The sequence below is a fragment of the Exophiala viscosa genome (assembly GCF_022695815.1).
Source record: "Exophiala viscosa unplaced genomic scaffold EDD37scaffold_1, whole genome shotgun sequence".
NCBI lineage: Eukaryota > Fungi > Ascomycota > Eurotiomycetes > Chaetothyriales > Herpotrichiellaceae > Exophiala > Exophiala viscosa.
In genome coordinates this window covers 157,684-177,910 of record NW_026944353.1, presented here as the reverse complement: position 1 = coordinate 177,910, position 20,227 = coordinate 157,684, and the positions used below count along the sequence as shown (strand labels likewise).

Genomic DNA, 20,227 nt, shown 5'->3' with positions numbered 1-20,227 from the left:
GCCCAAGCGCTTTGGGGCCGATCGGCCAATGACGCCGCAGTATGGAGACATCACTGCGCATTCACCTTGCAGGTCACTAGGCTACTTCGCATGCTTCAGGCATAATGTTGAACGAATCTTGACAGACACTTGAATTTTCAACGATCGCACCCATTCCTTGCACTACTCTGCCATTGACTTGACTCGAACGTCGGCCTCACAGTCTGGTCCAAAAGTGTCATTCGGAGACATGTGGCAGGATGATGAAGACAACAACCCATACGGGTCATACAGCAACCAGGAATCTGCCGGCGAACCTACGAACCCAGGTTTAGATACCACCTGTAGGTGCAATTGCGTAGCACGAAGGATCAACCATTGACTCAGAGTACCAGATTCAAATCAGCCCTCAAGTCCAGATACCTCGCAATCCTCTCCTACACAGCCGACGCAATATGGGTCCCAGCCCGACCACCCTGAAGATGACGATGAAGACTATACCGCCCACACAGAGGCAGGGCATATTCCGCCAAAGGGCGGTTATCATAGTAGAGTACAGCAGATACTTTACGAGAACCCCGACTTAGATATCGTCATTACCGACGCCGGAAAGAGTTCAGATGGCGGCTATATCATTTACAAGATCCGTACTGGCGTAAGATGTGGTCCTAGGAAATCTGGTCCTTTTGCTGATCAAGACAGGATATTGAGGTTGCCAGGAGATACTCGGAGTTCAGTTCTTTGCGTGCCGCTCTTGTCAACCTTCACCCAACACTGGTAATTCCTCCCATACCTGAAAAGCATACAATGGCAGACTATGCCGCGAAGCCTACCAAAGCCAAGGAAGATGTTGGTATAATCGATCAGCGAAAGCGCATGCTGGCGGTGTTTCTCAATCGGTGTCGGAGGATGAAGGATGTTGTTGAGGATGGCGTCTGGTGGAGGTTTTTGGATCCTAATTCCAGCTGGGTATTTCGCGTCTACTCTACCACAGAATCCTGTCAATGTCTAACGCCATACAGAACGAAGTCCTACATGCTCACCCAGTCGTATCAGTACCTAAAAACAACCTCAAGGCCCCTCCTTTGGATCCTGCCAATCCCACTCCTGCACACAATTGGCTTCCTGTGCCTGCTTCGTCTGCCAAACTCAGATCAGGAGGGCCAACGTCGAGTAGCGGTACGCCCATCTCTCCCCCGGATCAGACCTATCCATCAGCCGCTGCACACACGATACCGGGACCCCAAATCTTTGGCCGTTTCCCGGTCGCTTCCGACAAGTTGAGCGAGACAGATCTCGACCCCTACTTCATTAATTTCGAAGCCGCCACACGAGAGCTCGAGCTTCTATTGCAAGGTAGCATAGAAAAGGTCAATCGGCGAACGCTCGAACACCTGACCAAGCTCTCTTCTGACCTTGCCGAGTTGGGAGCACGTTATAACGGCTTTTCACTCTCGGAACAGTCGCCAACAGTTGCGACCGCGATCGAAAAAGTAGGTCAGGCAGTTGACGGCACTTATATTTCCACGGAGGAACTGTCTCTGGGTCTAGGAGCTACGTTCGCAGAACCCATGCGGGAAAGCGCGCAATTCGCCGGAGTTGTGCGCAATGTCTTGAGATATCGAGTCCTCAAAAGAGTGCAACAGGACATGACCAGGGAAGAGCTGGAGAAGAAACGAGGCCTCCTTGATGCTTTGGAGCGCAGCGAAGCGGAGTCGAAGAGGATTGACGCATATCTGGCCAGCAGCGTGCCGACGTTATCAAGCCCACCAAGACGGTCAACCTCGAGTGCTTCAGCACGAAGTCCTCCTGACCGCCAAGGACTGGGTAGAGAGGGCCACGAGGAGACAGAATCTGTTGACTCTGATTTCCCACCCACTCACGGAGAAGCTTCATCATCATCACCTCCCTCTGCCGCGCAGGGCCAACCTAACCCGTCCACCTCCCCTACCTCTCACAGGAAATCTCCAAGTGGAAATTTTGTGACCAACAAAATCTTCGGCAGTTTTAGACACGCAGTGAATGGCTTCGTGGACGTTGATCCGGAGAGAACACGCCGGGATCAAATTGGCAAAACCAGAGAAAGCCTCACACAGCTTGAGCAAGCGCTCGAAGTGTCTGAGAAAGATGTGCGAGATGCCACGCAAGGCGTTATGCGAGACCTGAAGAGATTCCAAAAGGAGAAAGAAGACGATCTTCAAAGATATATGGTAAGCTTTCTTGTTGTTGTTGAGTATTATCTCTGTGACTAACAAATTATATCAGGTGGCCTATGCAAGATGTCATATTGAATGGGCTCGAAAGAACCTGGAGTCATGGGGGGAGGCCAGAGACGAGGTCGATAAGATTGTTTCACGGTAGTCTGCAGAGAGCACCATCAGAAAGGAAATGCACCTTGTCATGTTATGCGCGAAGGAAGTGAAGGAGATCTTCGCTGGAAGCATAGCAGGCATGCATGGAATGTCTATTCGGTGGACAAACGTGAATCCTTAATAGCGATACCTTGAGGCAGCGAGAGCCTCTTAATAAAGAGAGGAAACGACGAAGCTCCCAGTATTTGATTGTCGTGATGTGTGTTTTGAGGTTGCTATACAGTAAAGACCTGGTGGTCCAAACTCCAGTGTGACGCAGGGCAGCCGCCGTCAACAAATCTGCGGGTCACCTTAGCGGACGCAGGACGATTTTTGAACGTCAGGTACAATTTTCAAGCAACAGCAAGTCTGTAAAGTCACCTCTGGACTGCAATAAAGAATCAGAACCAAACTTTCGTTCACTTTGAGGTTGGATCGCGGCGCCTGCCCACTTCTTCGGTCATTCTGACATCGGGATTGCTCATTCACTCAGTCGTTTGGCCTCGGTGGGGAGCCTGCACTTACGCTGGTCCGCCGCAACATCAAAGAAGGCGGCCCACCTTGCCTGCCGTAAATTCAAACCCTCACTATCCCAATCTTTTCCTTCGCCTTTTCCCTACCGCTGCAGATGGTCCTGGCATAGGCTTCGGACCTCATCCCTCCTGCACTCTCCGAGCAATCCCTGCCGGGACATGCCCGCACCTCAAAAACAACAACTCTCACAGTCCAAGGATGATTTAGGCAGGCATTTGCGATCCGCATCCCCAGCTGTAAAGAGGCCGGCGTCTGACATGGGAGCCCAAGAGCGGGAGACGTATCCAAGTGACGTGGAGATGGACGACAATCAATCTACCGGGTTCACGCCCGTCACCACGGACACGGCGTCGACCACAGACTCAAAAGCAAAACAACAAGATACGGGACTGAGACATCTTGACAAGTCAGCCCTTGCGCATAAGAGTGATCCAAGAGCGGTGCAGCAGTCTGCGTCCGACAACAGTGGCAGTTCGACCTCCGACTCCCTCATTCCAAGTTCGTCGAACCAGTCCACTGCGGCAACGTCTTTAAACACCGACATGGCCCCTACTGCGACCTCGATCCCTCTCATAGACGACCAAATCGCGAAGGTCACACAAATTGTGGAAGCAGAACTGCGCGAGGGCGAAAAGGGCTTCTTGCTATCAAAAAAATGGTTTCAAAGAGTGCAAGCCCGTGCTTCGCATGGCAAAGAGAATGGGAAAATGGAGAAGGCTGCCACCGAAGGCGAGGTTGGCCCTGTGGACTGCTCGGATCTTGCAATGGTGATTGAGGAGTCCAACCGACTTCTCGACGAAGCAGGAGAACCATATGTTCCACTCCGACCCGGCCTTATGATCACCGAGGATTTCATAGTGGCGCCTCAAGAAGCGTGGGATTTGGTTATATCTTGGTACGGCCTGGCGAAGGACTCTCCGGTGATCACCAGGTACGCGCATAATGAAAGCATGCCGGACTCTGCCCCCCATGTGATCTGGGAGTTGTCTCCTCCAATATTCTCCTTTCTCAAAATTCCGGCCGAGCATACACCAAGAACTCAACGTGAAAAGGACCTTTCACCACAACGTATGCTCGCATCGAAAAACACACCCTTCATGGAGTGGTTGAAGAAGGGGAAGGAGTTGGTCCGTATTGATATGAAAACCAAAGTACGAGTATGGAAGATACTGGGCGGTTTGAAGAGTACAAGTGCTTCAGGTATCCTGACACCCGCTGCTTCCAGGAGTGCATCTCCCGCACCAGGAGCAGAACTCGTTGCTAGTGCGGGCGACAGAATGCTTCTCGACGTCAATACCTTTGCTCATCTCACTGACGGTGAGCAACGTGAGCTCCTCAACCAAGCAGATCTTACCGCAGATGCTAAGTACAACGGGAAGTCTACCCTTGGGTTTCTCGGGCTTGGACGAGACGAAGTGATTGTCTTGGAAGAACAGAAACCCGGCAAAGACGAATGGCCTAGCGAGAGTACAAAACTCAGTCTAGGCAGGGGACTCAAGAATACCGCGAAGAACCTCACTCCAAGTGGCAGATCCAGCCCGGCTCCTGGTATGATGACCCGAGGACGACAAAAGAGAGACGGAAGACCGCGCGGTATCACTGGATTGAGCAATCTCGGGAACACCTGCTACATGAACTCAGCCCTGCAATGCATACGGAGCGTTGAAGAATTGAGCCAATACTTCCTTCATGACCAGTGGAAGAGGGACCTTAATGTGGACAACCCCCTCGGCCATCATGGAGAAGTTGCCAGAGCATATGCTGGTCTGGTCCATCAGATCTACGATGAGAATGCAAGTTCTACGAATCCTAGCAGATTCAAGGCTGTTATCGGTAAATATGGGTCCAGTTTCTCGGGCTACCAGCAGCAAGATTCACAAGAGTTCCTACTCTTCCTCCTTGACGGTCTTCAAGAAGATCTCAATCGCATCCATAAGAAGCCTTACATTGAAAAGCCTGATTCAACCGACGAGATGGTGCAAGATACGGCCGCGCTCAAGGCTTTTGCCGACAAGTGCTGGGACATCTATACAGCGAGGAATGACTCCGTCATTACAGATCTGTTTGCTGGGATGTACAAGTCAACATTGACCTGTCCTGTATGCCAGAAAGTGAGCATCATTTTTGACCCGTTCAATAACCTCACTCTGCAGCTGCCAATTGAGAACAATTGGCAGAAAGAGGTCTTATACTTTCCACTTCACAAACGTCCCATCAGGATCGATGTGGATATTGACAAACACTCGAGTATCAAAGCGCTGAAAGAATTTGTTGCCACAAGGACGCATGCAGATGTGACACGAATGCTGGTCGCAGAGTCTTACAAGAACAAGATCTACAAAATATTCGACAACAACACCATCATTTCAGAAGCCAACATCCAAAGCGGGGACGTCATATGCGTCTATGAGCTGGAAGATGTTCCTACCAACTACAATCCTGATAAGAACAAGAAGTTTTCTCTCTACACGCTTAGCCGTGATGCAGAGGACGAGTTGGTGGAAGCAGACAGTCCGGAAGCAGACCGCCTGCTGGTGCCGCTGTACAATAGATTGGTAAAGAGTCCGGGTTCCAGAGTATCCTCGAAACCATTCTTCGGTCAACCAACTTATCTTGTTCTCAGCCGCGAAGATAGAGCAACGTATGACGGTCTTCTGAAGAAGATTCTTGAGAAAATTGCTCCTATGACGACGAAGAACATATTTGAAGGCGATAAAGGTGCATTCGAAGACGGTGTACCCACGCCTGAAGAGTCTGACTCTGTGATAATGACGGATGACATGTCAAGCTCTGGGTCGAATCTACCTGTTGCTTCGTCTGTACAAGGAGAAGATGGACTGGTGGACGTTTCTATGCGCGATGTCAGTCAGGCTCCCGAGACGAATTCTCAATCACCAGATGCACAGAGCTCGACGATCCCTCGCCAGCTTCGACAGCTATTCACCGTTCATGTGACAGCTACGGGTGAAGGTATTCCCACTGGCTGGAACCAGATCTCCGAATCACAAGAGTACGATCTTATCGATACACGTATTCCGAAACCTGTCTCGCGTCATGCCAAGTCGAACTCATCCTCCGCGTTGGGCAATGGAGACAATGGCTCTATGACTAGCGAAGATGAGCTTGCGGATAGCGAACACGATGACACTGCTCCCGACAGCAACGATTCGGGCTCCGACTCGAACTTCAGCCCCATCCCACCTGCGGGGCAAGACTCGGATTCTGAGCTGCCCCCCTTACATGATTTCAAGTCTCGAAACCCCAAATCGAAGAAGGCTCAAAGACAGTCGAGGAGGGGCAAAAAGTTCGGGAAGCGCATTCCACGGCGGACACCGCCGCCCCCGCCACAACCACTGCCCAAGTCTACTGGGAAAGAATTGATTCGACCAGGTGAAGCTATTGTGCTAGACTGGAATCTGGATGCGCATGACGCATTGTTCGCAGGGACGGAGGAGGACGAAGACGAGATGCGTGGGGCCCCCACGTGGAAGAGCGTAGAGCTCCTTCACGATGAGGAATTGGTGGCAAAACGTGCCCAGCGGTCAAGTCGCAAGAAGAACGGTATCACGCTGGAAGACTGCCTGAATGAGTATGGCAAATCCGAGACATTGTCTGAACAAAACGCATGGTACTGTCCCCGATGCAAGGAACACCGTCGTGCTGAGAAGACGTTTGAGTTGTGGAAAGCCCCAGATATCCTGGTTATGCACCTGAAGCGCTTCAGCTCCAACCGAAATTTCCGCGACAAGCTGGAGGTCAAGGTCGAGTATCCCGTCGAAGGGCTCGACCTTTCTAGTATGGTCCGAGATCAACAAGACGGGAAGAGCTTGATTTATGACCTGGTCGCGGTGGACAACCACTACGGTGGCTTGGGAGGGGGCCACTATACGGCTTACGCGAAGAATTTTTTCAACAACGGTTGGTACGAGTATAACGGTAAGCACAATGACCTCGTTTCGTTGACTTTGCTCTAATTACCCCACTAGATTCGCACGTTTCAGCCAAACAAGACTCGCGGTCGGTTGTCACTAGTGCTGCATACCTTCTGTTCTATCGCCGACGGTCGGAACACCCTTTAGGGGGCGAGAAATTACAGGAATTGTTGGAAGCCAGCAACGATGCAGAAGCCGACTCTGAGGCGCCCCGCGGCTCACGCGAGCCATCACCAGTGGCGGGGGAAGGTCGGCGTCTCGGCGACTCCTCCCACTCTGGGTTGTCGAGCGCTTTCGTAGTCGGTCCAGGTCACCGCGTGGGAGTGGGTGGCTCGGCAATGGAGGAAGAACACCAGGATCAAGATCTACTAGCCGGCAACGAAAGTCCGCAGAACTTGACCGTGTCAGCAATGCAGGCGGATGATATCCTGCCGCCATATGACGAAGAAGACGAAGGAGTGTCGCTGGAATCGCCAGGCCGAGTCAACACATTTGAGGCTAGCTGGGGTTTTAATCGACTCACTCAGCGTGCCCCGGCACCATCAGAGGACGGCATGTTTGGCGACAAAGGCAGTTCGAATGACAGTACGAGGGTAGAGGGTCTGGCAGGAAGTCCTGCAAGGAGTTCGCTGGCGGAGGAAGGAGATCTCGTGTACAGTGAGGCGGTAGAGCCTGGGGATGATTATGCCCCTCGTGGGCTGCGGGAGAGTGCGCCACCTCCAGAGGTTCCTGGGATGGAGATGGATTACGATGATGACGACCCTCCTGTTGTGGAACTCAAAGCTGATCCAGCAAACAACGATGAACTCACATTTCATCCGGCAAAGAAATGATGTGGTGGCTCTTTGGGCTTGGTCGCATTTGGGGCCAGGCAGCATGGTCTGAGGGCGTTGTTTGGTTTGAACACGGAAGATGAGGATGGCTGCCACTTGTCCGTGGTCAATGACGAGCCTTATTGTATTGACGAGCATTGGATGGGAGCCAGATCCTTATTGTCGGTGTCTCAGGGCATGATATGCGCTGTATTAAGTTCATGCTTGCATCAATAGAGCTCAGCATGATAGACTGACAGCATAGGCCCCACTGCGAAGTACTCCGTGTAGATAGCGAATAAACTTCAAAACATGAGGTGGAATTGGAGAGGCAGCGCAGGCCAGGTTAGGCTTGGCGCCGTGTTTGTCGCGTTTGCGGCCTTCACTTTTGAACGAGAAGCGTGTTGGTTTCGATACGTCTCCTCAATTTGACTGACGGAACCTTTCGGAGTGATTGATGCTTACCTGAGTCTCTTTGTTGTTTGGGGAGTCTGCAGGCGCCATGGCGACAGCCTTGACATCGAGAGACGAGCCCAAAGCGGCCGAATATGCTGGAGGTATGAAGTTTCCCATCGTGACAATGCGCCGACGGCCCTGGCAGCGTGCTGGTGCTGCAAGACCTCAAGCTAACACAACGTGTACACAGATGAAGTTTCTGCGCTGGTGCTCGACCCTGGCTTTTCCAGTGTGCGCGCCGGCTTTGCAGGAGAAGACACACCCAAATCGATAGTCCCTACATTCTACGCATCTACCGGATCGCAACGCTTATTCGGGGACCATGTCATCGATGTGCCGCGGGAAGGAGTTGAGATTAAGAATCCTATGAACAAAGATGGCATAGTGGAGGACTGGGATGCGGCGGAGGCGCTGTGGAAATTCTCATTCGCACACAAACTCACAGGCGTCCGACCGAATCGCGCTCTACAAGAGTGGCTCAACGAGCCGAAATCGGTGCCAGATCTACAAAAAGCCATGGCCGATGCCGTGGACACGGAACGATGTCTGGAGGACCACCCCTTGTTCATGACGGAGCCGTCGTGGAACTCAGCTAAGGCTCGGGAAAAGTGTGCGGAAATCGCGCTCGAATCGTGGGCCGCGCCAGCGTTCTATCTGGGCCGAACGGGCGTGATGGGCGCTTTCGCTGCGGGCAAACCTACGGCGCTGGTGATGGATTTTGGAGCCACGCAGGTCTCTGTGACGCCGGTGCACGACGGGATGATTTTGAAAAAGGGCGTAACGAGGGCGAATATTGGTGGAAACTACTTGTCGAGCCAGGTGCGGAGTATGCTTGCGAGCAACGAGTCTGGAGCCATCAATATCACGCCACATTACCTTGTGCAAGCGAAGCAGCCGGTCGACGCGGGACAGTCGGCGAATGCGATCTTGAAGACGTTTCCCGAGGGGTTCAAGGCGCCAGATGCGAGCTTTCGACGATACCAGGAGGCGAAAGTGGTGCTGGAGTTCAAAGAGATTGCGCTGCAGGCATGGACGAACCCAAATACCCCATTTCGAGGACAAGGAGAAGCACTGGCGCGGGAGCAACAGTTTGCGCAACCGTTTGAGTTCCCGGACGGATATAATCAGACGTTCTCTGCGGAGCGGTTTAGGGTCGTGGAGAGCATGTTCGACGGGCAGTGTTATTACGATGGCGGAGACGACACGTACCCGGCGCCGGATGCTCAGCAGACGGTTCCCGGATTGGTCAAGGCGTCGTTGAGTCAGGTGGATGTTGATATTCGACCGTTTTTGCTGGGAAATGTGGTGATTACGGGGTCAGGGTCACTGATTCGTGGACTGCCGGAGCGGATACAACAGGAACTCAGCAAGATGTATCCGAGTGCGCGGGTGAGGATTCAAGCTTCGGGCATGCCGGTGGAACGGAAGTTTGGGAGCTGGATTGGAGGGAGCATCGTGGCCAGTCTGGGGACGTTTCACCAGATGTGGATATCGAAGAAGGAGTACGAAGAGCATGGGCCGAGCATTGTTGAGAAGCGGTGCAAGTGAACGGAACTCATGGGTTGGGCGTGTGGTGTTTTTGTTTTTGGTACGGCGGGTAGCATTAAAGGGTAAACTGCATGGCGGGATCACAAAACAAGGCTGCTCACGTCGAAGATCAAGAATGCGATCATTTCTGGGGTCTGGGGTGATCTACTACTGTATGGCATCCGTGGTATTGCCTGGGAACCAGACACAGGGTCTGAAAAACGGAGAGAATGCAATGCATACCGAAGATACAGGTCCGGTGGCCTTGCATTAGACTAGGGATCACAGCACATCGTATTCTATTGTCCCTTGTAACATTTATGAGGGGATTGTGGGCAGCGGTGAGAAAGACATGGACATGGATACGCGTAACATCGTTAGTTATCGATCATCGACATGGATGCGCATTGGAGTGTGGTGGAAGAGGGAATCCATTGGCCGACGGTAACATGCAAGTAGCATGGGCAGTGCATGAGTTTACCAACACCTGAAGCATTCTCCTCATTTTCATGCAAGCCACAATGAGATCCAGAACATGGTGCTTGGTAGGTGAACCAGAGTGCTGGGTCAGTGATGGGAGGAAGTACAGAGTAGTACGAGTAATCCTTGTGAAACACACTGCACTGGCAAGTCTGTTTTCTGACATCTGCTTATTTCTTTCTTAGCATCGACACTGGTGCATTTTCCCATTTGTTCTCGCTTGGGTTTGTTCTTCCACATTCATCCACATTTCCTTCTACCACAGCAAGTGGTGTTTCCCCCACCACACATGCACTGCACCTGTCAATCCTTTTCCACTATGCAGTAGTTCGGTTCAGTTCCAGTCCTTCGGTTACTGTACGACACGCTAGATATTGTGTACCTACCTACTGTGGTTATTCCTCTTCTGGTTACAACTCCTCCTTGTCCAATGCACATGATACCACTTGACAATCCATCTATCTCACTCTCTGTTTTAGCCCTGCATTGGAAACCCCTCTTCTGCCTCACTCCGACGTCTTTACCGAAAGCACGGTTCAGGACCAGGTTCACATACAAGTATACCGCCGATCCCATCCAACCTCGTACAGTACTGTGCCTTTGTTGTCTTTTATGCCGACATTTCTCCATCCTCCTTCGCCACCTTCACAAACTTTTTTCAAAAGGACATCTCATGATCGATCCTCATCCCTTAAAAGGTCAATGCGGACTTGTAAAGCTTGTCGCCACCACAAACTCTAGCATTGCAAACTTCCTGTCATCGAACAACGCCAAAGTCTAAACCCACCCCTCCACTCGTGCCACTCACCCACTACCGGATTCGTGCCTCGGGTGGCAGCCCTGTCAGTCCTTTCCGTCGGTATCTCCATCGAGATGGGAAATTGTTGAAAAAAGTCGCTCAGACAAAAAGACATGTCTGGCTCAGGTTCTCCCTCCGAACCTCCTCCGCCCATCATATCCCAGACAATGGACTCACCCATGGTCCCAGATTCAGCCTCGAGTGGCTCGTCCAAAGACATCGACAGTTACGACACTCGTTCATTAACCGACAGCATAACCGACTATCCAATGTACTGGGGTCGACGGTACCACCGCTACAAACAAGACAGCTATCTGTTTCCTAACGACGAAAGCGAGACGTCTCGTCTCGATGCTCAGCACGAAATCCTCAACAGGCTGCATGCCCGTTTATACTTTTCCCCTTTAGATCCAGACATTGTCCGAACAGTCCTCGACCTGGGCACCGGCACCGGCACATGGCCCATTGAACTCGCCGACTCCAATACTCTTCCAAATGCCACCATCACCGGCACCGACCTGTCGGCGGTCCAACCACTAGACGTCCCCAGTAACGTCCACTTTGAAATCCAAGACTGTGCCGAGGACGACTGGGTCCGACCGCTCGGCAGCGTCGACTACTGCCACGTCCGCTTCCTCGCTGGCTCGCTGATCTCGTACAAGGACATGATCCAGACGGCTCGGCAATATCTCCAGCCCGGAACAGGATGGTTGGAATGTCAGGAACTCCACCCATCACCTGTATCAGACGACGACACCATCCCCGAAAACTGGCCGCTCAAGACATGGGATGAGAACCTCGAGTACGCATCCAACGAGTGTCTCGATCCGCCGCGCCCGGTACGTATCGCGCCGGAAATCAAGACCTGGATGGAAGAGGCCGGATACGTGGATATTCACGAGCATATCTGCAAAATCCCTCTCGGTCCCTGGCCCAGGGATAAACGACTAAAAATGATCGGTGGGTGGTGGATGAACAATTGGATCTCCGGCTTGCCTGGATTCACGTATAAACTGTTCGGTCCCTACGGGTTGCAGTGGACCCGAGAGGAGATCGAGGTCATGCTGGCTGAAGTCCGCAAAGCCGCGACCATGAAGGAAGTCCATTCGTATCAAAAGTATTATGTGATTTATGGACGAAGGCCGTCTAAAGAAGAAGAGAACGAGGATCAGAGGTCATGGCATGGACACGGGTGAGACGACGGCTCTTGTTTGATGTATTCAACACGAATGATACGACATAACGAGCCTTTGCAGGCGGCCTTTGAGGGGCACCGCACGCTACTTCTACGTTTGTGGTGGTAAAGAACGAGCGCGGAGGGCTCGCCCACAGGTAGTGGCTCCGGTCTACGGAGCCGCAGAACATCCTGCGCAACGCTAACCAGGGTCCTTGGGAGGCCACTTTGAGCTTCTACAACATGAAGTGCGACGCTCAGAAGTGAGACCAACCACCATCGACCGCACGAATACGCCAATGAAGAACAGAGCACCTCGGACGGACGGTGGACGCATGGTTCTTGACGAACTTTCACTTTTCAAAAGGCATTTACGAAGTTACGACGGCACGACCGATTTCGAAAGACCAGATGAATGACAGATGTACACAGTAGTCGCATTCGCAGCGTTGATGTGGGATGACAGAGAGAACTGGGAAGACAACGGACCATAAGGAGGTCGGAACATCGATACAGACGAAGGGTATGGATGGGACCTTACACTTCATTCGGTGGTGTTGTTGTTCGACTTGTTATCTTCTGTGAGTAGAGCAGAGCAGACGTGGACATGCCCAGGGAGAGGCCATTTGTATAGGCAGACTCCTGTGATGTTTCAAACCGCTCATGAAGCCGAGATTACCACATGGAAAGCCAGCTCCAGATTCGTACTGAGATGGGACAAATTCTTGAACTTCGAACCACATTTCCAAGAGATAGATCGGATCTCGACTTCAACCTGCCTTATTAGAGGAAGAGGTGTCTTGAACAAGGTCACACGTCCAAGTCTTGATGGGAACAATTACAATTACATTCCTCTACATGCAAACCACTCTACGCACCACAGTGGTTCATGGTCTCTCTATCTCCCCTATTATCTAGCTCCGAGTCTTTCCGTCTCTTCAGCGAAAGAAGGTGTCGAGACCCATGTATTGGGACTACTGCAAACAGCAGCGTCTCGTACTCAACCAACCTTCCCTCCCCGATATCCATTGTCCCAGCCTTGCCCAATTGTTCCGGCCCCCACATGTCTTTATCCCATCCCAAGTCAATTGTACAATTCGGCAGAGTTCCCGACCATCAAGTCGTCAAGATACGCCACAGCGCCATGCAATAGCGCTTAAACAAGAAACATAGAATTCCCGCCCAAGTATTAATAGCTGAGACGCCAACAGATACATACAGCCGAAACATCCTCGATTTGCGGTGAGAGGAAGGTCGTTGATATCGTTTGGCCGAACCCAAATATCCTCCTTTTCCATGGAAAGAGCGTGGCCGTCCAGTTCGTAAAATCATCATGGGTATCATTGGCATCATTTCATTTCTCCTTCTCCTCCAACTGCATCGCTCTATTGATTATCTCACACTCGCGGGACACTCGGATTGGAGCCCATATGCCCGAAAAGAGCTTCCGGTGGCACTCGGTTGATGTTCGAATGTTTGTCCGCATAAGGCACGCTCGGGACGGTTTTGTAACCCGCCCGACGTCGTTGGATGCGGTTGAGGATGATGCCGATTAGTATCAAAAGGAAGATCGTGCCCAGTGCTGCACAAAGAGCAACGAGTACGGCGATGCCTTTCGAATGCCGGAAATGATCTGGGAAAAGTTAGTCTTGCCAAACAAAGCGTCCTTGAAGCACTCACTACTTGATTTGAGAGTGTTGGTGTTAGATGTGAACACTTGGCTGATACTTCCAGCATCTCCGTTGGAGGTTGCTAAAAGCAGAGGTGCCATTGCCGTTCCATTGTAAATCGCTGCGGCCACGTCACCAAAGCCCGTGATGTTTAGCTGTCCAGTGACCAGTAAGGCTTGCTGGTTGTTGAGCAGTGGTGTTGAACTGTGACTTTTCGTCAAAGACATGACCTGTAGTCCCTCGATAGTAGTGCCAGTGCCGAGCACATCCACAACTGGTCGCACATTGCTTCCGTCAATTTCAATCAGGAAAGTCGAGCCATTGGTAGCTGTACCTGCCACCCACATATGATCTGCGTTACTTGTCGCAGGCGCGAAAGCTGTAATAGGCCCAGGCACGCCGGCATTGCCAGTCGCCGTCCACGTCTGGGTTTTTGTATTGTAGGTCGCCATAGTGGTCGAGTTGGTTCCGATAGTAAGGTTACCGGTGGCCAGGAGGGTTGTACTGGAAGTCCAGAAGAGGTACGAGACTGTGCCATCCAAACCGGTCCCTACTGTGTTCCATTGACTTGTGGCAGTGTCATACATACACACAGCAGGACAAGAAAGACCCTGCGAAGTCTGGTCGAAAGCACCGCCAACATAAACACCTGAGCCACCAGATTGTGGAACAATTGCATTGACCAGAACATCAGATCCCTGAAGGGAGGCCGGCTGGACTCCGCGATATGCAGCAATGCTCATGTCGTACAAGACCAAGCCCTGAACGTCGGCATTATTGATCTGACCAGAAATTCGACCACCAATGAACAAAAGATTGCCTGAAACAGTAAGAGCGGTAACACTTGAGTTCGTGTCGAGTCCGGACGGAGCCCCTGCCACATTATTGTTGTTGGAGGCATTCCAGAACATGAGATTTTCGATTGTAGATCCATTTGTTCCGGTGGCGGTGAAGTGACCTCCAAAGATGGTTACGTTTTGTGAACCTTGAGTATAGTATCCCACACTCGAGATACCAGTGACATTCTGTGTCTGAGTTACAGCTCGCTTCTTGGAGCTGCTGCTGCTGGAAGAACTGCTTGAAGTAATGTCAATGGGCAATTGCTGAAGTTGTATCTGATTGGATTGCGATCGCATGCCAGCGGCTCCGCTAATGGCCAACCCCTGAGAGCTCATGCTTCCAGCTCCGAGCCAAGTGTTGTTCGGGAGAAAGGTTGCAGCAAAAAGTTGTCCTTCGAGGGACTGCTGTTGAATGCTGAGCGTTTCGAGCCAGGCCTTCTTCGATGGGACCCAGATAGCCAAACCCTTCGCAGTTGTTGCCGAAGTCGATCCAGAAGCTTGGATCTGATCGAATGAACCACTGAAGGCTATCACGGTCTCTGCGCTGGAGCCGGAAACGTTGACCTGCATTGGGACAACTGCTTCAACGGGACCATTCAAGCCATCACCCAGTGCAACCCAAGCATTCTGCGAGTATTGATATGCTGCAATGTTGTTCAGGCCGTCCACACCTCCTGAGCTGGTATTTGTAAAATTACCCCCGACATACAAGAAATCGCCCAGGCTATACATGGCTGCTACAGCGGCATTCAATCCACCATCAGGTAGAGAAACCGTGTTGTTGTCATTGAACGCCATGATGTTTTCGAACACACTGTCAGAGAAACGACCTCCGACATATATGGTGTCATTATGGGTCGTGAGAGCCAACATCTGGGCGCCTGCGTCCAGCTTCGTGCCAGCACTGTTAATAGCAGATGTCGAAAAATCCGTGGTGACGAAGTCGCTGGTCGGGTCATAATCAAATAAGCCATTCAAACCTCCAGTGGTTGAAATGAACCCGAATTGTATGCGGGACGCGACGACAAGTTGATCGTTCTGCAGGCCTGATGGTGTGAGTGTCACTGACGGTCGGAAAGCTGTACTGGCGGCGTCGATTTTGCCTTGATACACTTGATCATATTTGTCGAAATTGTTGGTCTGGTAGATCAAGGTGCTGAACGTTTGTTCCCCATCACTTGTCAGGGTGCCAGAGACGTTAACAATAGCACGCGCCGAGCAAGAGCTGTCTTGTATACAACCGGGAGTGTAGACAATGACGGAGTAGTTGCCGCTCCCCTGAACATCTGGTTGAAAGATGACCGAGGTGGTATTCACGGTGGTTGGTCCGACCACAGCAGTGAGATAGTCTGAGACACTCGAGCCCGATGAAGTTTGATACCACGGACCGGTAGCAGTCGATTGTGATCGGAGGCTGGAAGTCGCGTCGCAGCTCGGCTCATTGAACGCTTCAATAGCATACGAGAAGATCTCGCTTTCGAATATCTCAACGCCAGCCATTCCTGCACCATCGCCGTACCAGTCCGAGACGTCGATGGTGAAGCTGTTCATGCCCACCAGGTTGACGAACTCAAAGTCTTGGTATGGTGTTGAGCCATTTTGCGCCAGTGGGCAAGTAGCATCACAATGCGCAGTATCACCCGTGGCAGGGTCCGTGTAGGTAAAATTCATGATTCCATCAATCGGATGAGCTGTGAAACGCCAGGTCTTTGTGCCTCGGCCATCGGTGTTTGCGTTCCAGAGTCGTAGCTTCGTTGGTTGAAAGCCAAAGCCAAAGGCAGCAGTCCACGAACCTGCGGTGTCGTCGGCGAACAGGAAGGTTGTGTTGGCGGTTGAGCTATTTGAGGGACAGACGACATTATATGGGTCCCCAAGGCCAGCTGCTGTTGTGTTGCCCACAGAAGTGATATTGGCGTTGGACAGATTGATGACTTGGATCTGCTCACTTGTCAAAGAATTGGTCGACGACACATTACCCAGGCCCGTAAAGGAACCACCAAAGACGATATGCCCATTGGGTGCTTTGGTTATTGAGTCGACTGGAGCATCGAAACCAGCGAATGGCAAGCTTGACCAGTTTCCAGATTTCCACGCAATGGCGTTGCTCGAAGTGCCTGCCTCAAAAGCACCTCCAACATACACCGTCCCTGTGGAATTATCGCAATAGAGTGCCGAAACTGTTCCTTGGATTCCAGTCATAGCCTCCACCTGCAGGGTAGTAGTGTTCAACAAGGCGGCTGATCTTGCCGCAACACCACCAATACTTGTAAAGTTTCCTCCAACAACTATGCCTGATAACGAGCCGTCCTTCAGCACTAGCGGGCACATGGCCTCAATGCTGGCATCGGTGGAGGCCAGGATGCCAAATGCGCCGCTGGATAGTTGTGATAACACCGACTGCGATCCATTGTTGCTGTAACTTTCCGATTGTGACTGATCTAAATAGACTTGAATGGCGTCGAAGTTGCCCGCAACAGTGACCTCACCGAGGGAGGAGAGATCGAGATTAGGCGAAGGAACTGTCTGGCACACTCCTTGCGTAGCTAGCAATAATAAGGCGGCCGACGCCTGAGGGCCGAACCGCGACAACAGATGCATCTGTTCGTTGCGTCTGCGCCGCAGCGACCGACGAGAGCTGTGTGTGTTATCGCCTCGATGTATCTAGAGACATGTGTAATGGACAGTGTCTTTTTTTCCTCCTACTTGTGACCTTCTAAAACTGGGTATCGACGTCGGGGTTTCGTTTCGCGGTGGGAATCTTAGAGCTGGTCAAGATGACGGACACGCGCGTGCAGGAATACCTTCCGAGGCAGGGATCCTTTGAAACCGTACGGGTAGCGGAGTAGTAAGTCGGATATGCTCCCAGGTAGCAGTGGTGAGGTTGAGTTGCGTTGAATGTGTGAGTGAAGCGAGGACGACAGACGACGGGACGGAAAGAGCGACAGTCGTGAATTGACGGATTGGGATCTTCGGGAGGAGGCTTGAAGATCGGTTACTCTATTCAACTCGCAAAGTGACGAAAAGGAAGAAAGCGTAGGTGTGTATGAGCGTGTGTGGCTTGCATGAGAGAGGAAGTGCGTGTCGCTGTGACTCGCTGGAAGGAAAACAAGCCAGGCCACACAACACGATGCGAAGGCACGGAAGATGAAAGCTAAACGGGTTTAGGACTGGGGCGGGCGAGAGATGCATGGTGTGCCTGAGAGGATTCTCTTTTAGAGGCTAGAGCCCTGGCCTAGAGGGGGCTTCTGGTCAGTCCAAGTCCGTAAAGTGGTTGCTCCCCCAGTCGCTGCCGCAGTCCAGTCAAGCAACGCAATCTTGCAGCTGCTCTTATTACCCACTTTCAGGTGCCACCAATCACCCGCTTAACATCAGGCATTCTTCCACCACAAAGTCCGATCGACTGGACAACGAACGGTCAAGAGAACATTCTGCGAATTCGCCACTGTTACATTACAATTTATTCTTTTACGAGAGCATCAAGCCATCTTTGAGGGTTATCTAGGAAATATACATGGTGTATGGCGGTAACAACACCACCCACAGAACCGCCATTCTACTTGTACTCAATTAAACTCTGCCTCTCTGACACTGCTTGATGCAATTTCCCGCTTAGGAGTTCGAACCCGCTACGGTGGCTGGGTGTCGGGTTGAAGCCAACTTGAACTTAACTTGGCTTGTCGAAGAGGTTCAATGACTGCATGACCGAAATGTACCATGACAAGTCTACAATACTACAACAGTACAACCGAAAATGTCTCTCGGTTCTCTGTTGGCAACAATGTTGTTTATGGTAACAATAACTTATGCTTTGAATCAAGACCAGATGCCTGTATGTTGACATCATAACAACATCACCCCAATCCAGCCTCCCCAGTCTTTTTATTATGGTACATCGCGATTTACAAGTAAGCATGTATACCTGCTGGTGAACATTTCTTCATCACTCCGCTCTATCAAACATGACATATTTCGAAACCCTCAAGCCTCAGGGGCATGCGATCTCTCTCGAAGATGAGGGCACGTCTCGATGCAATACTGACACATGTCGCCCGCCATCATCATCGATCTGCGACACGTGACGCTTGAAACGCGGTCAAGTGAGAATGACGCAAACTCGACTTTTTTAACGCGGTTCCATCCTCGTGTTCGGCCTTTATCCGTAGTATCTATCATTCCTTGTCTGTTTTGGCACATTCAAATACGAGGTACCCTCATCCTGAACATAAATGTTTCATCTACCTCGGGTACGTCTCCTCCGTTTCACCCTCTCACTGCTGTTCATCGCCACTTCTTCCATCTGAACCAAAGTCTTGGGCTCGATCTCATCCCTCTCCCGCTTGATTGCAACCCGCTGCACCGTCTTTTTCCGATCAATCCTAACCCTAGCCTCATCTGCATCTTTCTTTTGTTCGACTTCTTCTTCTTCTTTCTTAACGATTGTTTCGACCTTTGTTGTCAATCGCTCAGCAAACGTCCTCAGATCAGCCGTGAAGAGAACACTGTGCGCCCATCCAGCCTCCTTCCCCCAGAGTTTCCGGAAATGGTTGGCCACGGCATCATACGTAGTTTTGGTCAAGCTGCTGTGCTTGCCTTTTCCGAACTTGTAGTCGCGCTGCGCAATCTGCCAGACATGCGTGTCAACAGGGACAGCCTCTCCCCAGCCCAAGCCCATCAAGCACACGCAGTCCGCCACTTTAGGTCCAACACCCTGTAGGCTGAGAAGCTTTTCATGAGCTTCTCGATACCCATCTCGTCCCTCAGGTTTCATATCACCCGCGACTGAGGCTTTTTGACCGTACACCGGACTCTCAGGGTTGCGCAGGCCGTCCAACCATCCCTGTTCATGTTCTTCAGCGACCATTTTCGCCGTCTGAGCAATGTATTTCGCTCGGTAGCCGAATCCCAAGTCCCTCAGATGCGCTTCCACGTTCTTGCCCGTCAAAGCGGCAGGCTCGGGGAAATCGTGGTAGGGACGGCCGTCCAGCGTGGCAATGTATGCGCCGTAGTGCGTACATAGCTTGTCCACCATCTGCGATATGCGAATGATATTGTTGTTGCTACTGCAGATGAAGCCCACCAGCGCTTCCCATGCATCTTGCCGTAAAATTCGGACGCCCGTAAACTTGGGCGCCTTCTTCTTGAAATTCGGGTCCGCGGCTGACCATTGTGCATAAAGACTTTCAAGATTGGGTTCGAGGTTCAGGTAGTGTTGGAGCAGGCTTTTGGTGTCGTCGCTTTCATCTGCTTCGTCGACAGTCGGTGGAATGGAGGATGGAGGCGTCAAGGGTGCTTCGGGGACAGCAGCAGGCCATATCGACCGATACTTGATCTGGGATTGATCTTGCGACAGTTGTACAATGCGGCCTCGAAGTGTACATGCCCACGTCTGATCCTCGCATTGCCGCCATCGAAAGGATTGGCCACATCGCAATGTTGTTGCGAGGCACAGTTCGTTCAACGATATGGGCAACTTGCGCCATTCAGTCATCTTGGGCATGTTCCTCCTCAGTTCAGGTGCTATCCGGCTCCGCATGCGAAAGACTCTCGAAGGTGTAGTTTTGAGAGACGGTCCCACCCGTGAAGGCGCTTAAAGTGGCCCGTGCAATTTTCCCCAATACGCGCCACGGGTGAGGAATTTACGCGTCAAGATGGTCATGATCGGCGGCCTAGTGAC

At 51.7% G+C, this 20,227-nt stretch overlaps 7 protein-coding genes across 7 annotated transcripts; 5 read left to right on the top strand and 2 right to left on the bottom strand.

The window, feature by feature from the left end:
- Positions 1-76: 76 nt before the first annotated feature.
- EDD37DRAFT_614327 (sorting nexin-41) lies at positions 77-2,678 on the top strand. Its single transcript, XM_062815533.1, has 5 exons — positions 77-323; positions 375-634; positions 682-948; positions 1,002-2,189; positions 2,245-2,678. Exons 1-5 carry the CDS (start codon positions 230-232, stop codon positions 2,338-2,340), a joined length of 1,905 nt encoding a protein of 634 aa, XP_062674287.1. The 5' UTR covers positions 77-229; the 3' UTR covers positions 2,341-2,678.
- EDD37DRAFT_614325 (ubiquitin thiolesterase) lies at positions 2,679-7,928 on the top strand. Its single transcript, XM_062815532.1, has 2 exons — positions 2,679-6,800; positions 6,851-7,928. Exons 1-2 carry the CDS (start codon positions 3,023-3,025, stop codon positions 7,627-7,629), a joined length of 4,557 nt encoding a protein of 1,518 aa, XP_062674286.1. The 5' UTR covers positions 2,679-3,022; the 3' UTR covers positions 7,630-7,928.
- EDD37DRAFT_614322 (actin-like protein 4) lies at positions 7,929-10,079 on the top strand. Its single transcript, XM_062815531.1, has 2 exons — positions 7,929-8,165; positions 8,255-10,079. The coding sequence occupies exons 1-2, from the start codon at positions 8,111-8,113 to the stop codon at positions 9,610-9,612; spliced, it is 1,413 nt and encodes a 470-aa protein (XP_062674285.1). The 5' UTR covers positions 7,929-8,110; the 3' UTR covers positions 9,613-10,079.
- EDD37DRAFT_4263 (uncharacterized protein) lies at positions 9,717-10,202 on the top strand. Its single transcript, XM_062812620.1, has one exon. The coding sequence runs from the start codon at positions 9,822-9,824 to the stop codon at positions 10,080-10,082; it is 261 nt and encodes an 86-aa protein (XP_062674284.1). The 5' UTR covers positions 9,717-9,821; the 3' UTR covers positions 10,083-10,202.
- A 640-nt stretch (positions 10,203-10,842) lies between these two features.
- EDD37DRAFT_4189 (S-adenosyl-L-methionine-dependent methyltransferase) lies at positions 10,843-12,378 on the top strand. The gene has a single exon (XM_062812556.1). It carries the CDS (start codon positions 10,984-10,986, stop codon positions 12,064-12,066), a length of 1,083 nt encoding a protein of 360 aa, XP_062674283.1. The 5' UTR covers positions 10,843-10,983; the 3' UTR covers positions 12,067-12,378.
- A 1,063-nt stretch (positions 12,379-13,441) lies between these two features.
- Positions 13,442-17,151, bottom strand: EDD37DRAFT_644195 (cortical protein marker for cell polarity-domain-containing protein; the record flags this gene model as incomplete). The annotated part of the gene is made up of 2 exons (XM_062817474.1): positions 13,442-13,677; positions 13,725-17,151. 2 exons carry the CDS (start codon positions 17,149-17,151, stop codon positions 13,442-13,444), a joined length of 3,663 nt encoding a protein of 1,220 aa, XP_062674282.1.
- Positions 17,152-18,596: 1,445 nt separating this feature from the next.
- Positions 18,597-20,164, bottom strand: EDD37DRAFT_614318 (N-glycosylase/DNA lyase). Its single transcript, XM_062815530.1, has one exon. It carries the CDS (start codon positions 20,084-20,086, stop codon positions 18,785-18,787), a length of 1,302 nt encoding a protein of 433 aa, XP_062674281.1. The 5' UTR covers positions 20,087-20,164; the 3' UTR covers positions 18,597-18,784.
- Positions 20,165-20,227: the final 63 nt, after the last annotated feature.